Source organism: Chiloscyllium plagiosum, unplaced genomic scaffold (genome assembly GCF_037043375.1).
Source record: "Chiloscyllium plagiosum isolate Xiang-an unplaced genomic scaffold, Cpla_swu_hap1 HiC_scaffold_21, whole genome shotgun sequence".
NCBI classification, from domain to species: Eukaryota; Metazoa; Chordata; class Chondrichthyes; order Orectolobiformes; family Hemiscylliidae; genus Chiloscyllium; species Chiloscyllium plagiosum.
In genome coordinates this window covers 14,325,076-14,343,871 of record NW_028270159.1, presented here as the reverse complement: position 1 = coordinate 14,343,871, position 18,796 = coordinate 14,325,076, and the positions used below count along the sequence as shown (strand labels likewise).

Here is an 18,796-nt window from a genome sequence, read left to right as displayed (position 1 = left end):
CCAGAGCAGAGTTAACATTAGACAGGTTAATGTGCAAGGGAGGACAGTTGAGGGAATAAAACGTGGGGTTAATTAACATGGAATCGGACGTCTTATCAGGAGAGTTAATGAGCGAGAGAGTAACGCAGGGGACACTTACCGATGACAAAAATAATGCACGGCCTGGCCTTGGTTCGGTCAAACACATCATATTCTTGAATCAGCCCAGATGATTCCGTCATATCAGAGTCACTTTCAATTGAAAACTGAGCTTGGATTGGAGGCAGGCGGTCATAGCGACGATAAGGAGCAACGCTTGGTTCTAAAAGAAGAAAGGTGCAAAAAAACATCAAGGACGCGTCAGATATTATGTCTGGCTTTATTCCACTCACTTTCTTGGAACCCTTGGTACGATTCCAGGTGGATCAGGTACAAATGGAAATGGAATCCTGGGTAAATATCTCAACATCGCCTTCCCTCCATTTCCTCTCTGTCTTGCCTGAAGAAGAGTCTTAGAGATTTTACAACATGGAGAAAGGCCCTTTGGCCCATTATGTCTGAAGGATGGTGGCTTTCATCCTGAAAGGATGTTAGTGAGGATCGAGAATCTGTCTATCCTAATCCCATTTCCCACACTCAGCCCATTGCCTTGTATGCTATGGAGTTCAAGTGCTCACCTAAATACCTTTTAAACGTCAGGCGCGTTTCTGCCTTGACCACCCTTCCAGGCAGTGAGCTCTGTCATCCACCACCCCCTTGGGAAAGCTACTTTTTCTCAAATCCCCTCTAAACCTTTTGCTCCTTACCTTAAATCTGTGTTCCCTGGTTACTGACAACCCCCGCCCCCCACTCCCTCACTAAGGCAAAACATTTCTCCCTACGTATCCTGCCTATGACTTTGTACACCTCTACCAGAGTTCCGTTCAATCCTCTCAGCCTATTGAGTCTCTCTTCATAGCTGAATGGCCCTAGGCCATGTTACATCCTGAGGAATGAACCCCCTCTGACGCTCTCCAGTCAGCTGACCAGTTTGTCTGTTTGGCGTAAGGTTTTTTTTGAACCTCACATTTACGTGACTATTATCTTTGTACAGAAGGTCACGAGGTGGCAAAAGGAGACCACTCAGCCCAATGCGTCCATGCTGGTCCTCCGTAGAGCATTCCAGTCAGTACCATTCCCCTGATCTTGCCCCAGTTTATTTTCCACACATGCCCATCTAATTCCTCTCTGCCTTCAATCCCGTCATGGCCAGAATTAGAATCACTTTACAGACAGAAGATGGCCATTCAGCCCATGGGGTTTACGCCAGCTCCCCATAGAGTAATCCAGTTCGTCCCACTTCCCTGCTCAATTCCCTGAACCCCTGCAGTAATATTTCCTTCCAATGCCCACTAATTTCTTTTCAAAACCATTGATTTTGCCCGCTTCGACCCTCCCCTTGGGCAGTTAGGTCATTACCACCACACATCCTCCTCAGGCCCCCTCACATCCCCTCATACCTCTGACCCAAAACTGTAAATCTGTGCCCCCACTCCACGCCTGTACCATCAGTGAAAGGGAGCAGCTTTTTTTATGGGGGGGGGGGGGGTGGACCGGCTTGCTCAGTTAGTCGGATGGCTGGTTTGCAATGCAAATGATGCCAACTGCCTGGGTTCAGTTCCCACACCAGTTAACGTTATTCTCCTTCTCAACCTCTCCCCTCGCCTGAGGTAGGATGACTCTCAGGTTAAAGCACCGCCAGTAGTCTCTCTCCCTCACTAACGAGAGAACAGTCCATCATCTGGTAAGATAATGGTGACCTTAATAATCTTGTAGAGAGCCATGATGAGCTGAAACAACGAGGCAGATGATGGCATCATGGTAAGAATAGCATCTATAGTCTAGAGGGCAGTTAAGAGTCAACCACATTACTGTGGGTCTGGAGTCACATGTAAGCCCAATCAGGTAACGATGGCAGTTTCCTTACTTAAAGACATTAGTAAAACAAACAAGAGCAGGACTTAAGACAATTAATAGTAGGGCCCTGGGTGGTGTTGTCAAATGGAGAGACCGAGGGGTTCCGGTACATAGTTCCTTGAAAGTTGCATCACATTGACTGGGTGGTTAAGAAGGCACACTTGCTTTCATTGCTCAGACCATTGAGTATAGGAGTTGGGATGTCATGTTGAGGTTTACAGGACATTGGTGAGGCCACGTTTGGAGTACCGTGTACAGTTTTGATCACCCTGCTAGAGGAAGAATATTATTCAGCTGGAGAGGATTCAGAAAAGATTTACCAGGATGTTGCCGAGAATGGAGGGTTTAAATTATAAAGGAGAGAATGAATAGGCTGGGACTTTTATCACCAGAGAGTGGGAGGCCGTGTGGTGACCTTATAGAGGTTTATAACATCAGGAGGGGCATATATACAGTGAATAGCAAAGTGGGGGAGTTTAAAACTAGACGGCATAGGTTTAGGGTAAAAGGGGAAAGATTTAAAAGGGACCTGAGGGCAACCTTTTACACAGAGGGTAGTGCATGCATGGAATGAGCTACCAGAGGAAGTAATAGATGCAGATAAGGTTACAATATTTAAAGGACATTTGGACAGGCATATGAATAGGAACGATTTAGAGAGATACAGGCCAAACACAGGCAAGTGGACTAGTTTAGTTCAGGAAACTTGGTCAGCATGGACGAGCTGGACCGAAGGGTCTGTTTCCGTGCTCTATGACTCCATGACCTCTGTCAGGTCTCCCCTTAACTTCCTCTATTCCAGAGCAGTCAGCCTGGATTGCCTCGAGGGGGAGATGGCTTTCCCATTGTACAGTGAGGCTGGTGTGTCACAGCTATCCAGCTGGCTGCCAATCAAAGTGAGGGAAAGCCCTTCATGAAATGGTACACAGACTCAGTCCCGGTTTCTGTGGGATCATCTCAGGGATTTTGGCCATTAGGTGCAGGAACCAAGGCAGTACCAGTCAGAGCAGGGAGGTGATGGAACTGTTAACCAGCCTGGCTCAAACAGAAACTGGCAGGGGCCTGAAACTAATCTCTATCTCAAGCTGTAAGCTTCTGATTGTGGATACAAAACATTCCGGAAAAAGCACAATATTATCAGTTGTCGAGCAATAATTGGTTTGAGACAGACTTTTAATTCACCTCTGAAAGCTACAGTTAGGAACACGACTAATTTAAAAGGAAGTTTAGTGTCTAACTGTGAGGTCAACTCTGCCCATTTATTTTTGTTCTAACCACTCCTTGACAGAACAATTATCCAGTCTGCTCTTTATATAAACAGCTTACCCAGCCAGCAGCTTGTGAATACTACTTTCATCTCCGAATTAAGAGGGTTTAAGAAATTTTGCTTCAACGTTTTGTGCCCAGGGGACGCCCAAATAAATAACGGGTTTCTTGTTGAAAAAGGTGATCTGTTCCACAGGTCAGTGCAACATCGAGGGCCGAAGGGCCTGTACTACGCTGGAATGTTCTATGTCTAGCTTTAGCAATATTCAACCCTGATCAGCGAGTCCAAACAGTCTGCAAACACAATCAGAAGTCGCCTCCACTCCCTTTTTAATCATTGAACTATTAAAACAGGTCTGATACTAAAGCTAGCTGTGCTCCCTCAGCACTGTGTTCAATTATCAGTCTGGATTGTACCTTCAACAAGAGCCACAGTTTAAGGATATGGGGCAGGCCATTTAGGACTGAGGTGAGGAGAAATGTCTTCACCCAGAGAGTGGGGAGCTTGTGGAATTCTCTGCCCCAGAAAATGCAGTTGAGGCAAAAAAAAATTGAATGCTTTCAAGAAGGAGATAGGTTTAGTTCATAGGATTAAAGGGTTCAAAGGGTATGGGGAGAAAGGGGGAAACAGGGGACTGAGCCATGATCATGTTGAATGATGCAGGAGGCTTGAAGGGCCGAATGGCCTTGCTTTCTACATTTCTAATCAACTGACCCAGGGGTGAGGCAGCTCTGACTGAACCAAGGCTAACCCTCAGGTCGGGATCTCACCGGTGAGGTTCTGCCACGCAATGGGAGAGGAGATTTCCTTTTTATGTTTCTCCACCCAGTCTGTGCATGAGAGGTCATGTGCAGGTTAAAAAAGGGGCAACAATACGTCCCTCTCCCCATGGCTTCTGAAGATCAGGAACACTTCAAGTTGCATCACTGACTGACCTCCCACTGCACAGTTTCGACATCCTGTGCTTTGGTCAGGTGCAGAATAAAGTTCCCTCGACACTGTACCAAAAACTCTGAAAGAACATACCAGGGCACGATTCCCATCACCAAGCCAGCTCCTGGTCTGTGGGTAGCTTTGTAAATATGTGAACATATTGGGCTGGAGATTTCATTTTGTTTCAGCTACGCTTGAGATGCATCGGGTCTTCCAGAGGGATTCCCACCTCAAGGCCCAATGGTGTCCCTCATGTCTGATTTTCACCCCATCGTTCTGCACACCCTTCACAGACCATGTCCCCACTCAGTGGAGACTGGCATCACTTATGCCTGTGCCATGTCACCAGTCCATGTCAGCCTGGTCTGAGGGTCAAAGCAGTCTGGAAGGATGCCCAGTGACATAGCAGCAAGGATAATATCCTTCTCATAGAGTCACAGCATGGAAACAGACCCTTCGATCCAACCAGTCTACCCTGAAAATAATCCCAAACTAAACTATTCCCACCTGCCTGCTCCTGGCCCATATCCCTCCAAACTTTTCCTAATAGTTTACTTTTCCAGATGTCTTTTAAACATTGTAATTGTATCCATAATCCACCACTTCCTCAGGAAGTTCGTTCCACACAATTACCACCATCTTTGTAAAATATTTGTTCATGTTTTATTAAATATTTCTCTCCTCTCACCTTAAAATGTGCCCCCGAATTTTGAAATCCCTCATCTGAGGGAAAAGATAACTACCATTAACTCTATCTACACCCCTCATTATTTTATAAATCTCTATCAGGTTGCCCCTCAACCTTCTATGCTCCAGTGAAAAAACTCCCAGCTATCTTTATAATTCAAGCCTTCCATACCCAGCTACCTCCTGGTAAATCTCTTCAGCTTAATAATATCCTTCCTATAACTCGGGGACCAGAACTGGACATAGTAATCCAGAAGAGGCGTCACCAATGTCCTGGACAACTTCAACCTGACTTCACTATACTCAAAGACCTAAGCAAGCATGTCAAATGCCTTTTTAACCATCCTGTCTATATGTGACACAAACTTCAAAGAATTATGTACCTGCACCTCTAGGTCCCTGATTTCTACAACACTACCCAAGGGCCTACCATTAAATGTGTACGTCCTACCCTTGTCTGTTGTACCAAAGTGCAATGCCTCACGTTTATCCATTTTTTTCATCCCATTGACCCATTTGATCAAGATCCCTTTGTAATCTTCGAAAACTTACTTCACTGTCTACAATGCCACCTGCAAACCTTCTATATTCTCACCCAAATCATTAATATAAATGACAAACAAAAGACGTACCAGCACCAAACCCCTGTGGAACACACCGCTGCTCACAGGCCTCCAGTCTGAAAAGCAACCCTCCACCACTACCCTCTGTCTCCTGCCATTAAGCCTATTATCTAATTGACAAGCTCACCCTGAATCCCATGTGATCTAACTTTACTAATTAGTCTACACACGGACCCTTGTCAAAGGCTTTACTAAAGTCCAACCAAACATCTCCACGCCAACATCTCTCCAATATCTCATACCCACTCTGTCTCTGCTCCTGTACCCACCTCCCATTGAGTCTCACACTTCATCACTGCAACACCTTCCCTCACGCGCTCTCACCCACCCCAATCCATTAACACTGCCTGCCCTCTGCGCTGCCTGCTTAGTCACTCAGGACACCTCTCCATCTGTACCAATAGTACCAACTGTGCCAGCCACTTTCACCTCCTTTAATGCCTGCCTCTCTCTCATTCCAGGAGGAAAACAGCCCACAAGAGGGCAGAAACTGTGAAGACAGGTAGTGGGCTTCCCCACATTCGGTTCCTCACCACTTAAGTGGACAGGATCCTGACACAGACCATCCCGAGCAGCCCCTGGTAATAGATGGCACCCTGGGCCTGCTGTGCCAGGACCCCCTATGTAATGGCTAACCTCCCTGAAGCTCGCTGATAACCACGGCAACCTCCTGGCTTTGTGTCTACACTAAACTCTGCGAGCATCCACACAGGCTCTTAGTGAGTGAGTGAGCACTCAGAGTAAACAGACAGCCCAGAGGTACAGTGAGGTGCAGTCCATGAGCTGGGCGTGTGTCTCTAATCACTCAGAATCCTTGCTGTAATGCTGTATTGATAGTTACCACAGCAGCCAGCAATGAAATGCAGCAACACCCTCTCAGTGGACTATAGATGCAACATGAGGAATCTTAGATTAGATTAGATTAGATTCCCTACAGTGTGGAAACAGGCCCTTCGGCCCAACTGAAGAGTAACCTCTGAAGAGTAACCCACCCAGATCCATTTCCCTCTGACTAATGCACCTAACACTATGGGAAATTTAGCATGGCCAATTCACCTAACCTGCACATCTTTGGACTGTGGGAGGAATCCAGAGCACCCGGAGGAAACCCATGCAGACACGGGGAGAATGTGCAAACTCCACACAGACAGTTGCCCAAGGCTGGAATCAACCCTCCGTCCCTGGGGCTGTGAGGCAGCAGTGCTAACCACTGAGCCACTGTGCCACCCCAAATGTTGGATGCCAATGTCAGTGGCACTGGGGTACATGTGGCCAATGCCCACTGAGACGTCTGCGCCTGGTTTCCAACATGGCGGCTGTTTGGAGGAAGCAGAGAGTGGAATCGCCCAGGTGCGCACACTGACTCCCTTGTCGGGTTTTCCCAATGACCACCTTGTTTGACAGGTTCACTAAGACGGGAGATTGAATGTTAATGTGCTGCGTTACCTTGTAATGACAGGTGTTCACACCAATCAAAATGGCACCTCACGAGAATCTCGCCAAGCCACTTGTGCATCTGCTGTCGAGATAGCCCTCACGGGAATCTGTCCGATTCTGCCCCCTGTCTGAGCACTGCCCACTCCACTCTGAGCCCTATAAGATTCCGCCCAGTGGGAGAACATAGGAACAGGGGAAGGTCCTTTGGCTCTTAGGCTTGTTCCACAGTTTGATAGGGTCATTGCTACTCTAGTAACCCCCACACACTTAGAGAGACTGCAATGCAATGAGAACAATGAAGCTTTTGTCATGCCTGGCTGAACTTCCACCATGAGCCCAGCAGCTGGGAGACAGCACAAACACCCCAAGAGTGTACAATCCCTCACAAGCCCTGAACTGATAGCAGCATTCGCAGTTTCAAACCAGATGGCTGTGGGTTAAGACGAGGCATACCGACTCGAGAGAGATGTATTTCTGGGAGCGAGATCACAGGGATTCCTGCTTGCTACCATCCCACCCAGTCCAATGTCCTTTTGCCTCATCGGCAATTCCTTCTACTTCCTCTGTAATCTCTCCCCAAGTCCTGCAAGTCAATCCTCAGTTGCTGGGTAGTCCAGGGGAATCCTAACATCCCGAATGCAGGGACCTGAACACATGACCCGTGGGAGTGCTGCACTGCCAGAGGTGTCATTGAGCCAGGTCCGAGTCTGCCATGTTGGGCCGGGGTAAATGATCACATGTCACTGTGACATTTATGCGGGCGAAAGGGAGGACTGCAAATGCTGGGAATCAGCGTAGAGTGTGTGGTGCTGAAAAAGCCCAGCAGGTCAGGCAGCATCTGAGGAGCAGGAGAATCGACATTTTGGGGCATAAGCTATTGACATTTATCTCTCAACCAGAGCCTAACAGCAGATTTTCTGCCCATTTTGAATTTGCAGTTTGTGGGATCTTACTCTGCACAAATGGGGTTAGAAAAGTACAGCACAAAACAGGCCCTTCAGCCCACGACGTTGTGCCGAGGATTAATCCTAATCTAAAATAAAATAACCTAACCTACGCACCCCTCAAATCACTGTTATCCATGTGCCTGTCCAGCAGTCGCTTAAATGTCCCCAATGACTCTGCTTCCACCACCACAGCTGGCAACACATTCCATGCATTCACAGCTCTCTGCGTCAAGAACCTACCTCTGACATCTCCTCTACACCTTCCTCCTAATATCTTAAAACTATGATCCCTCGTACCAGTCAATCCTGCCTTGGGAGAAGTCTCTGGGGTTGTCGTATTTCCAATGCTGCAGGGACACAATTCTTTCAGTTCTTTCCAATGAATTCAGAAACACCTTTTCAAAGGAATGTGTGCAATGTGCAATCACAAGGCTAGCTCCCCTTCTATAAGTACAACCTACAACAGTCCAAGAGAAAGGTTGCAGAGTCCGTTTTAAAATCTGGCTGTTAAGTTCTCCACTATTTCCAGCTGTTTTCTTGAACTGTTGAGCATTTGTTTCCAGCTGACACTGGGCATTGACCACATCAAAAATACCACATCCTAGATTAAGCAAAAATACCTCACTGTGAACACAATCTGCACCCAAGCACAGATCCCGTGTGTACATCCAATCAGTCGCCATCACAGATACAGGTCAGCTCCACTTCTCTTTCCAAAGCTAGCTTCCTGTTTTCTGGAAGCAGTCACGTTTCACATACAGTTCATCAAGACAGGTCAAGCATTAACCAGGAGGAGAGCAACATCGAGAAGAGGGGAATGGGGTTCTTGATGCCAGGGGGGCAACATTTAGAGAGAGCGTCTTCTGAGGGGAGCTATGTCTGTGGACCCTACACTTAGGGTCAACAGAGAGGCAGGCACCACAGGGGAGCAACATCTGGGAGCCAGCCTTTAGGGTAAAGTAACATCTGGCACTACGTCACTGCCTCTTGTTCCCTGCAGTTTATCTGCTTAAGCTCCTCTAGTTGAGCTGTTCCAGATGTTTCCGGATGACGTCCTGTCACCAATTCAGGTGGCAATTCTTAAAGAGCCAGTCCAGACAGGGAATGTCAGTGAGTTATTTGAACACAGCAGGCATCTCAGCCAAACCAAGTCCAGTTCTTGCCCCAGTGCTTGGGCGAGTCTGGCCAGGGGCACTGGGTCAGGGGCTAATGCTGAGACTGAGACCCAACCGTCTCCCCAAACCTATCCCTGAGAAAGACCAGTTCACTCAATATTCCTGAGACCATCCTCACTTAGTGTGGCTCACTGCTGCTTTCCTTTTTACCATTAAACCAATGAAGGGGGCTCAGTGTTTCAGAGCTGTGCAGGTAAACAGATTAACTGTACCCGGCTCAGTGTGTAGCCTTACAAGTAGGAGGTTTTGAGGGATGTGAGGAAACATTCTCTCACCAAGAGGCTGGTGGGAGTCTGGAACTCACTGAAGGGTTGGAGTGGTTGAGCTAAAGAGAGAGGTTGTATAGGCTAAGGCTGTTTTCCCTGGAGTGTCGGAGGCTGAGGGGTGACCTTATAGAGGTTTATAAAATCATGTGGGGCAAGGATAGGGTACCCTTTCCCTGGGGTGGGGGAGTCCATAACTAGAGGGCAAAGGTTTACGGTGAAAGGAAAGATTTAAAAAGGACCTAAGAGTCAACTTTTTCACACAGAAGATTGAGCATGTATGGGATGAGCTGTCAGAGGAAGTGGTGGAGGCTGGTACAATTACAAGATTTAAAAGGCATCCGGATGGATTTATGAATAGGAAGGGTTGAGAGGAATATGGGTCAAATGCTGGCAAATGGGACTAGGTTGGGTTGGGATATCTGGTCGGCATGGACGAGTTGGACTGAAGGGTTTGTTTCCGTGCTGTACATCTCTATGACTCTATGTAAGAGTGGGAGAGGCAGAACCCTCATCACATTGAAGAAGTATTTAGATGTGCACTTGCAACGCCAAGGCATATAAGGGCTGCAAAATGGGATTCGAATAATGAAGTGGTCGTTTTTGACTGGTATGGGGATGATGGGCCAAAGGGCCTTTTTCTGTGATGTAGGCCTGTGCGGATTCTGTCCCATTCCATCCCCAACTTTCAAGTCTAATGGGTCAAAGGCCACTCTGCAGTGAGGACAGGTTTGCCAGAATCCCGCATGCTATTTAAAAGGATTGAGTTGACCATTCACCTGATCGGAATATTGGCTTCTTCCCTTGCCCACTGTTAATCGGGGGCAGCAGCTGATGCTCCTGGGTAATAAACGTGTCCCATTTCACTTTCTCTGGTCCTCCCAGTTCTCGGACTCTCTGCAGACATCCCTCGAGGTACTCAATTGGGTCATCAGGCCGATGGTACATCAGCCCCGTCAACATGCTCTGGACGGGAGGAAAGGAAAACCAATTAGCTCACTGTCTTCAACCCAAAAACACAACTGAATTCGGAAAAGTAAAAAGCTGATTTATAAGCATCTATTGAGATGGAAGCATGGAAACAGACCTTTCAGTCCAACCCGTCCATGCCGACCAGATATCCTCTATTAATCTAGTCCCATTTGCCAGCATTTGGCCCATACCCCTCCAAGCCCTTCCTATTCATTTACCCATCCAGATGCCTTTTAAACGTTGTAATTGTACCAGCCTCCACCACTTCCTCTGGCAGCTCATTCCATACATGCACCATCCTCTGTGTGAAAAAGTTGCCCCTTAGGTCCTTTTAAATCTTTCTCCTCTCACCCTAAACCTATGCCCTCGAGTTTTGGACTCTCCCACCCCAGGGAAAAGACCTTTACTATTCACCCTCTCCATGCCCCACATGATTTTATAAACCTCTATAAGGTCATCCCTCAGCAAATTGGAAGTATGGTCGCTGTTGTAAGGTGGAAAACGTGCCAGCCAATTCACGCACAGCACGCTCCCACCGACAGCAATGAGAGAATAACCAGATCACCTGTTACCATGATGTTGAGTGAGAGATAAATATTTGCCAGAACTCCGAGGGTAAGCTTCCTGACTTGTTCTTCAAAAAGTATTCATCTCAGAGAGCTGTCAGAACCTGTCAGCTCATCATCTGATCTGGAGGATAGCAACTCTGACAGTTCTGCACTCTGTCAGTATAGCACTGGAGTGTCAGCCTAGATTTTCATGTTGACCTCATTTACAATGTTCTGACTAAAACACGGTCTTCAGTCCCAATCTCAAACACCATTCCCTAGGCACCGACTCTATCTCACTGTCTCTCTGACAACCATAGACTCTGTTTGAGGCCTTGTTGTTGGACTTGATCCCTGGATGAGCCTCCAAACTCAAACTTGTGTCCTCAATAACCATGTCAACGTCCACCTTCATGCATTACCTGAAGTCACTCCATCTCAGCTGGTCAGTGAACTTGAACTAAATTCCCATTTAGGTCTCACCACTGTAGCTCACTGAATTGCACTGACATCCAGGACCTGGATTTTAAATCACTCATTCTGAATTTCAAATCTTTCCACAGCCTCATCCCTGCTAACTCCATAAGTTCCCCAGTCCTCAACTCTCCGAGATATCTCTAATTCTGGCCTCTTCAAAACTTCCAGCCAGCTCTGAGAGGGCAGTGCACCATAGGGCTGTCGAGACGGCCGTTAAGCCTATTCAAGGCTGAGATAGATTTTTAATCAGTAAGGGGGAAATCAAGAATTGAGGGAAAAGGCAAGAAAGTGGAGTCAAGGTTGATAGATCAGCCTCGAACTCAGTGAATGGCAGAGCAGACTTGATGGGCTGGATGGTCTACTTTCTGCTCCTACGCCTTATAAACTTCAATCACTCCATCATTGGTGGCCATATCTGCAGTTGCCAAGGCTGTGAACTCTAGAATCTCTTCCCAAATTTCTTTCTTTATGACATTTATGACATTCCTTAAATTCTGCAAGGGTGATGTTCCTAGGAATCTTAGATGCTCTGATGGGTTATGGGGCTGTTACCCTCAACCATCAGGTTAGTCCACATTTCACACTAGGTGCCATCTTGGGCAAGACGACCCGACTTGGGCTATGGATGGATGCTTGGGTGATCACCGAGAGGCTGTTTACTGCTTGTGAAGAAGGCTGCACACTTAGCTTGGTCATCCAATGGCCTCCCTTCACAGGGAGAGATTGGACAGACTGGAGTTGTTTTCGCTGGAGCAGAGGAGACTGAGAGGGGACATGATTGAAATGTATAAAGTCATGCAGGGCATGGACAGGATTGGACAGGAAGAAACTGATCCCCTTGATGGAGGGATCAATAACTAGGACAGGGGGTGGGGTGATTTGGTTGATGGTAATGGGGCATAAGGTTTAGAAGGGATGTGAGAAAAACCTTTATACCCAGAGGATGAGAAGAACCTGGAACTCACTCTTTATAAGAGTGATACAAACAGAAACCCGCATACATTACAGAAGTATTTAGATGTGCATTTGCAATGCCAAGGGATACAAGACTATGGGCCAAGTGCCGGAAAATGGGATTAGAATATTTAGGTGGTTGCTCTCAGATGGGATAGGCCAAAGGGCCTTTTTCTGGGATGTAGACCTCTACAACATCGGAGGACTTTGTCAAACCTCCTCTGGAAACTTTATCAAAGCCTTTTACTCTCCAAAAGCTGAACAGTCTACGCATGCTCCTCATAAGTGTAGGAGTTGTTGCAATGTGGTGAGAGTGTCCCTGGGTTTTAAACTCCGCCTGGGTTTTAAACTCCGCCTGCTCCAGAGATATGCCATGTCATCCCTGAACAGGTTGATGAGAAAATATCTAACAGCAGGCGCTGACCTGTTCTAAATCACTGCAGGAATCAACAGGAGAGAAGTGTTTAAACGCAGGTAACTGGCGGAATACTGGTAGAGTAGAGTGCTATAGTCACTGGATTAATTATCTAGTAGATCCCAGCTAAGGCTTTGGCCATGTGGGTTCAAATCCCAGTGCGACAGAAAATGAAAATGAATAAATCTGAAATTAAAAGCCAACCTAATGGTGACTATGTAATCATTGTCATAATAAACTCAATTCATCCACTAATGCCTTTTCGGGAAGGAAACCTACCCTTGTAATTTGGTGGCTCTGTGTCACAAAAAGGTGTGTTGACTCTCAGCTGGCTTAAACAAACCACTCACTTCATGTGAAAAAGAAGCAATGGGTGGCCTAGACAGTAACACCTATCATCTATGGATTAAAAAAAGCTTATAGCGGTCACTTGATCAGGCTGAGGGACCCCCCCAGGAATCAGCTGATGTGTCAGGTAAGGAATCAATGAGAGTGCAGCACTGTACATGCTGAATGGGTTTCTATTTGGCTGTAGATTAAAGCAGGGTCCTTACTGGATGAAGGAAAACCTTTTCACTTTTTTTTAAAAGATTGGATTCCCTACAGTGTGGAAACAGGCCCTTCGGCCCAACCAGTCCACACCGACCCTCCAAAGAGTAACCCATCCAGACCCATTTCCCACTAATGCACCTAACACTATGGACAATTTAGCATGGTCAATTCACCTGACCTGCACATCTTTGGACTGTGGGAGGAAACCAGAGCACACAGGAAGGACATGCAAACTCCACACTGACAGTCACCCGAGGCTGGAATTGAACCCGGGTCCCTGGCACTGCAAGGCAACAATGCTAATCACTGAGCCACTATGTAGCCATATGCTGCAGTGCAATACTAACTGAAATCTTGCTCTTAAAATGAGGGATTCAGCACAGCAGTGAGACCTGATCATCGCCTGTTTCAGATAGATCAGCGAGCCAGCTTGATCCAATGTAAGGTGTACGCTGCAGAGGAGATCCACTGAGGCAGCCTGGTCAGTGACATCCTTCTCCATGCACTTTCCTATCCTGTGCTAATGACAAAAAAAATTACTTGGCCAACTTATAGCTTTGGAAAGGTTCCACTGCTTTGCAAATACCTCCACAAGCACTTCCTAGTGCCCACCATTCCTAACTTCCATCTTGGTGTATCCCCGTGCTACATTGTCGGATGAGGAGAACTGGATGAGTTGAGGATAGGAACCAAGATGTTCCCAAGGCTCTTTACCAAGACCCACCTTGACCTGAATGTTCAAAGACTACATAGAGCTAAAGGATGGTCCAAGGAACTGCTTCAAATGCTGCTCAGCTTCTGTACAACACCACTACAAATTGCATCCTTTTGTTTACACACCATGCTCAGACTGAGAAAGCCCCATGTAAAAGCTAGAATCCTATATGAAGCTCGGGTTTACAGTTTTGCTACTCCTTGTACTTAGAGGACACCTTTTCCCACTGTGTCAGAATGCCTGGTTGTAGAATACGAATAAATGGGACACTGAACACACAGCTACACATCAAGCAGTATTTGGTTAGCTCAGTTGGCTGGATTAGATTAGATTAGATTACTTACAGTGTGGAAACAGGCCCTTCGGCCCAACAAGTCCACACCAACCATTCAAAGAGCAACCCCACCCAGACCCATTTCCCTACATTTACCCCTTCACCTAACACTACGGACAATTTAGTGTGGCCAATTCACCTGACCTGCACATGTTTGGACTGTGGGAAGAAACCGGAGCACCTGGAGGAAACTCACGCAGACACAGGGAGAATGTGCAAACTCCACACAGTCAGTCGCCTGAGGTAGGAATTGAACCCGGGTCTCTGGCGCTGTGAGGGAGCAGTGCTAACCACTGTTCTTTGTCAGCATACAAACTTTTAAGTCTTTAAAAAGAAACTCTTGATAGATTAACGTGGCTGGTTGCGACACTGTGTGGGTTCAATTCCCGCTCTGGCTGAGCTTACCATGAAGGACTCTCCTTCCAAACTCTCCCTTTGCTTGTGGTGTGGTGACCTTCATATTAAAAACCGTCTCTCTCTCTCTCTCTGGCAGAGCTATGATAATTTTACCCTTGTTTCCACGACTCTCTACTGTTCCCAATCCAATAGCCAGCTGTAGAGGTTGAAGTGACACCAGCTGAAGAAATGTACAAAATGTATGCGTCTCAGGCAACTGTGAGGATGAGGTGGGTGTGTGCAGTGCATGTGACTCACTGAGAAACTCGCATTGACTCCAATGGAGACTGTCTATAATCCTGAAAGAATGTAATCCTATATCAGTTTGAGTATGAAAATTGAGAGTCTTTCTCTCAATACTTGTAAATTGTCTACCAATAGTCCAATAAGGAAACAGCTTAGGTCTAAATTGAAGTCAGCCAATGTGTAAGCAGTAATTTGAAAGTCAGCAGAGAGCAGATGGATGCTGCGCTATTGTCTAGCAACGAACTTAATCAATCGATTCATATTAAGTTGTTAAGAACTCTCACATAAAAAAATGAAAATCACAACAGGCTGTGGAGTTGATTAAAAGTCTAACTGTGGGCTGTTTAATGAAGAGGAAAGACAGGAGGTGAAGATTCCATCCGTTTTCCTCTGGCCATTGCACTGGTGCCAGTTGGAAATTCTGATAAAGCCTCAGAAGGTTGAAATGAGATGGAGCTGAAAGTGATTGTTTCTGGTGGGACATGGGATAGGGAGCGCAGGGTCCATTTACTCTCGCTGACTCACCAAGACAAGTCAAGTGTTGCACCTGTGAATGGGGGTCCCATCGTGTTATGGGGACTGGGATGTGCTAGGAGAGATATCCCCACCTTCCCCCCACCCCCGGCCCTCTCCTTAATAGTTACGTTAACCTCAAACAGAACGGTCCATTCACATCCCAACACTGCCATGTTCAAACCCAGGGTCACGATGGGCAAGCCTTTTCATCCTCCCCCTTGTGCTATCTCCTCATATCTGGTGTACATCCATCCCAAACATTACCCTCGGCAGCTACAGAGAGAAAAAACACAGGAGTGGGCAGCAAAACAAAATGGCATAGAGCAGCAGCTTGAACGTTGGGAATTCTGCAGCAAGTTAACTCACCTCATGTCTTCCCAAAGCCTGTCCAACATCTACAAGACACAAACACTCCATCCCGCTATGTCATGGAATACTCCCCATTTGCTCCAACACCACTTGAGAAGCTCAACACCATCCAGGACACAACGATCCATTTGTTTGGCACCCACTTCACCAACTCAAACTTTCACCCCCAAGAACTGGCACACCGGGGCAGCAGTGTGTATCATCTGCTGGAATGAAAAGCCAAAGCTTGTTCGACAGCACCTCCCAAACTCTCCACGTTTACCGTTCAGGAGGATAAGAGCAGCACATGAATGGGAATATCACCAGCTGCAGGTTCCCTTCTGAAAGAAACACACCATCCTGGCTGGCAACCATCCACGGAACTGGGTCAAAATCCCAGAACTCTCTTCCCAATGGGATTGTGGGCGTCCACTACATCCATTGAACCAGAGAATTTTAAGAAGGGAGCTTTTTTCTAATGAACAGTAGGGATGGGCATTAAAGGTGATAGAAACAGCAATGAAGAGACCACTACACTATTGTTGATTTGGTCTCAGTGTCCTGAATCATTGCTGACAGTACTTGTGGAGTACTGTGAGTTTGTTTCTGTTGAAGCCTCCCTGTAAGGATCTCCTCGCAATATTGCTCTACCACTTTGCTGATATTGCCCCTCTGCAACTCCTCACTCAAGAACCAAATGACAATGGACTCATTTCAGAGCCAGCTGGCTGTTTCTGATTCCTAGTCAGACAGATGGTTTGTGTTGGACGGTGCTGAGGAGAGAAAACCAATAATCGACTTGGCAACGCTTACTGTGAGATTAAAACTAGCAACTTCCCGCTTTAATTGCATTTTTCTTGCAAAATGTCAATCCTTTTCCTACGTTCTTTCTTTACTAAAGATGTCACTTCTCTTACATTTCAAATGTACTGACCCAAGTGATGACCAAGACAGTGATCACCAGAGGCTGTTGACCAGAAATGCTGGCATCCACATTGTGTTATAGCTGTATTAGAACAGCTCGGCCCGATGCACGTGGTCCTACACATTCAAGCCAACAACTGCTGGCTGTTATATAGCATACTTAACAAAGCAAAGCTAACAGACCAAATCAACAATAGTGTAGTGGTCTATTGAATGCTGTTTCTATCAGCTTTAATGCCCATCCCTACTGTTCATTAGTAAAAAGCTCCCTTCTTAAAACTCTCTGGTTCAATGGATGTGGTGGACGCCCACAATTCCATTGGGAAGAGAGTTCTGGGATTTTGACCCATTTCCGTGGATGGTTGTCAGCCAGGATGGTGTACTTCTTTCAGAAGGGAATGACGCTACAAGCCACCTCCAAACAGACCCCACCACCAAGGATATATTTCCCTCCCCACCCCTATCAGCGTTCCGGAAAGACCACTTCCTCCACGATTCCCTCGCCAGATCCACACCCCCCACCAACCCAACCTCCACTCCCGGCACCTTCCCCTGCAACCGCAAGAAATGCAAAACTTGCGCCCACACTTCCCCCCTTACTTCCCTCCAAGGCCCCAAGGGATCCTTCCATATCCGTCACAAATTCACCTGCACCTCCACACACATCATTTACTGCATCCGCTGCACCCGATGTGGTCTCCTCTACATTGGGGAGACAGGCCGCCTACTTGCGGAACGTTTCAGAGAACACCTCTGGGACACCCGGACAAACCAACCCAACCGCCCCGTGGCTGAACACTTTAACTCCCCCTCCCACTCTGCCAAGGACATGCAGGTCCTTGGCCTCCTCCATCGCCAGACCATGGCAACACGACAGTTGGAGGAAGAGCGCCTCATCTTCCGCTTAGGAACCCTCCAACCACAAGGGATGAACTCAGATTTCTCCAGTTTCCTCGTTTCCCCTCCCCCCACCTTGTCTCAGTCCCAACCCTCGAACTCAGCACCACCTTCCTAACCTGCAATCTTCTTCCCGACCTCTCCGCCCCCACCCCCTCTCCGGCCTATCACCCTCACCTTAACCTCCTTCCACCTATCGCACTTCCAACGCCCCTCCCCCAAGTCCCTCCTCCCTACCTTTTATCTTAGCCTGCTTGGCACACCCTCCTCATTCCTGAAGAAGGGCTTATGCCCGAAACGTCGATTCTCCTTCTCCTTTGATGCTGCCTGACCAGCTGCGCTTTTCCAGCAACACATTTTTAAGCAACAGTTTCACTATACCTCAGTATACACGACTGTAATAAATCAAAGCAAATCAAATTCAAGGTTACACAGGCCAGAAGATGGAAGACCAGTGGGAACGCATTGGAATAGTCACATCTCAACTTAACAACATGGCTGAGGGCTTCAGCAGCAGATGAACTGGGACAGATGCAGAGACGGACAATACTGTTACAGTGATGGGTACCGGCATCACTACGTGATTGACAGTTAATAATCTGGTTCAGTCTCAGACAGCATACAGAGGGAAGAATCAATGCACAGGTTGATGAACAGAGTCTGAGGAAGAGACTGATGGCAATAACTTTGATCCTCCCAATAGTTAGTCAGAGAACATTTGTGCCTACCTGGACAAGAATCCTAACAAAGCAGGGTTAATAGAGGACCTGAGAGATGTCATGGTTAGTTAGAGTTGTCAGTGTACATATGGTGTTCCTTCATGAGGCATGTCAATAGGAGGGGGCTAAAGATAGAACCTTGGGGGGAGTTCAGAGCTGACAATGTGAGTTCTCAAAGAGAAGCCACTGCAGGTGATTCTCTGGCCATGACCGAATAGGGAACAACAGTAGGAGATGTCACCCCCAGCTATACAACTCCACCCAGGGTGAAAATGAGGGCCACTTCACGAGGGGACGAACAGACTGAGAGAGAGAGAGAGAAGAATGGCTTTAGAGAGGAACTATGGAGCTGAAAATATGACAGAGCAGATCAGGAACTGCAAAACTTGCGTGTTGTTTGGAGGGCCGAAGGCATAGAATCCCTACAGCGTGGAAATAGGCCATTTAGCTCATCGAGTCCACACCAACCCACTAAACAGCATCCCACCCAATCCCTGTAACCCTGCACTTCCCATG

At 47.1% G+C, this 18,796-nt stretch overlaps 1 protein-coding gene across 1 annotated transcript in view; it reads right to left on the bottom strand.

Moving 5' to 3' along the window:
• LOC122564928 (adenylate kinase isoenzyme 1-like) overlaps window positions 1–18,796 on the bottom strand; it is a 172,292-nt gene that overhangs the window by 136,787 nt on the left and 16,709 nt on the right. Inside the window, exons 2-3 of the mRNA XM_043720421.2 lie at window positions 10,047–10,233; window positions 140–301 (exon numbers count right to left, since the gene is read on the bottom strand). Of these exons, the coding sequence (XP_043576356.1) occupies window positions 140–301; window positions 10,047–10,233 (349 nt within the window). The remainder of the gene's footprint in view (window positions 1–139; window positions 302–10,046; window positions 10,234–18,796) is intronic.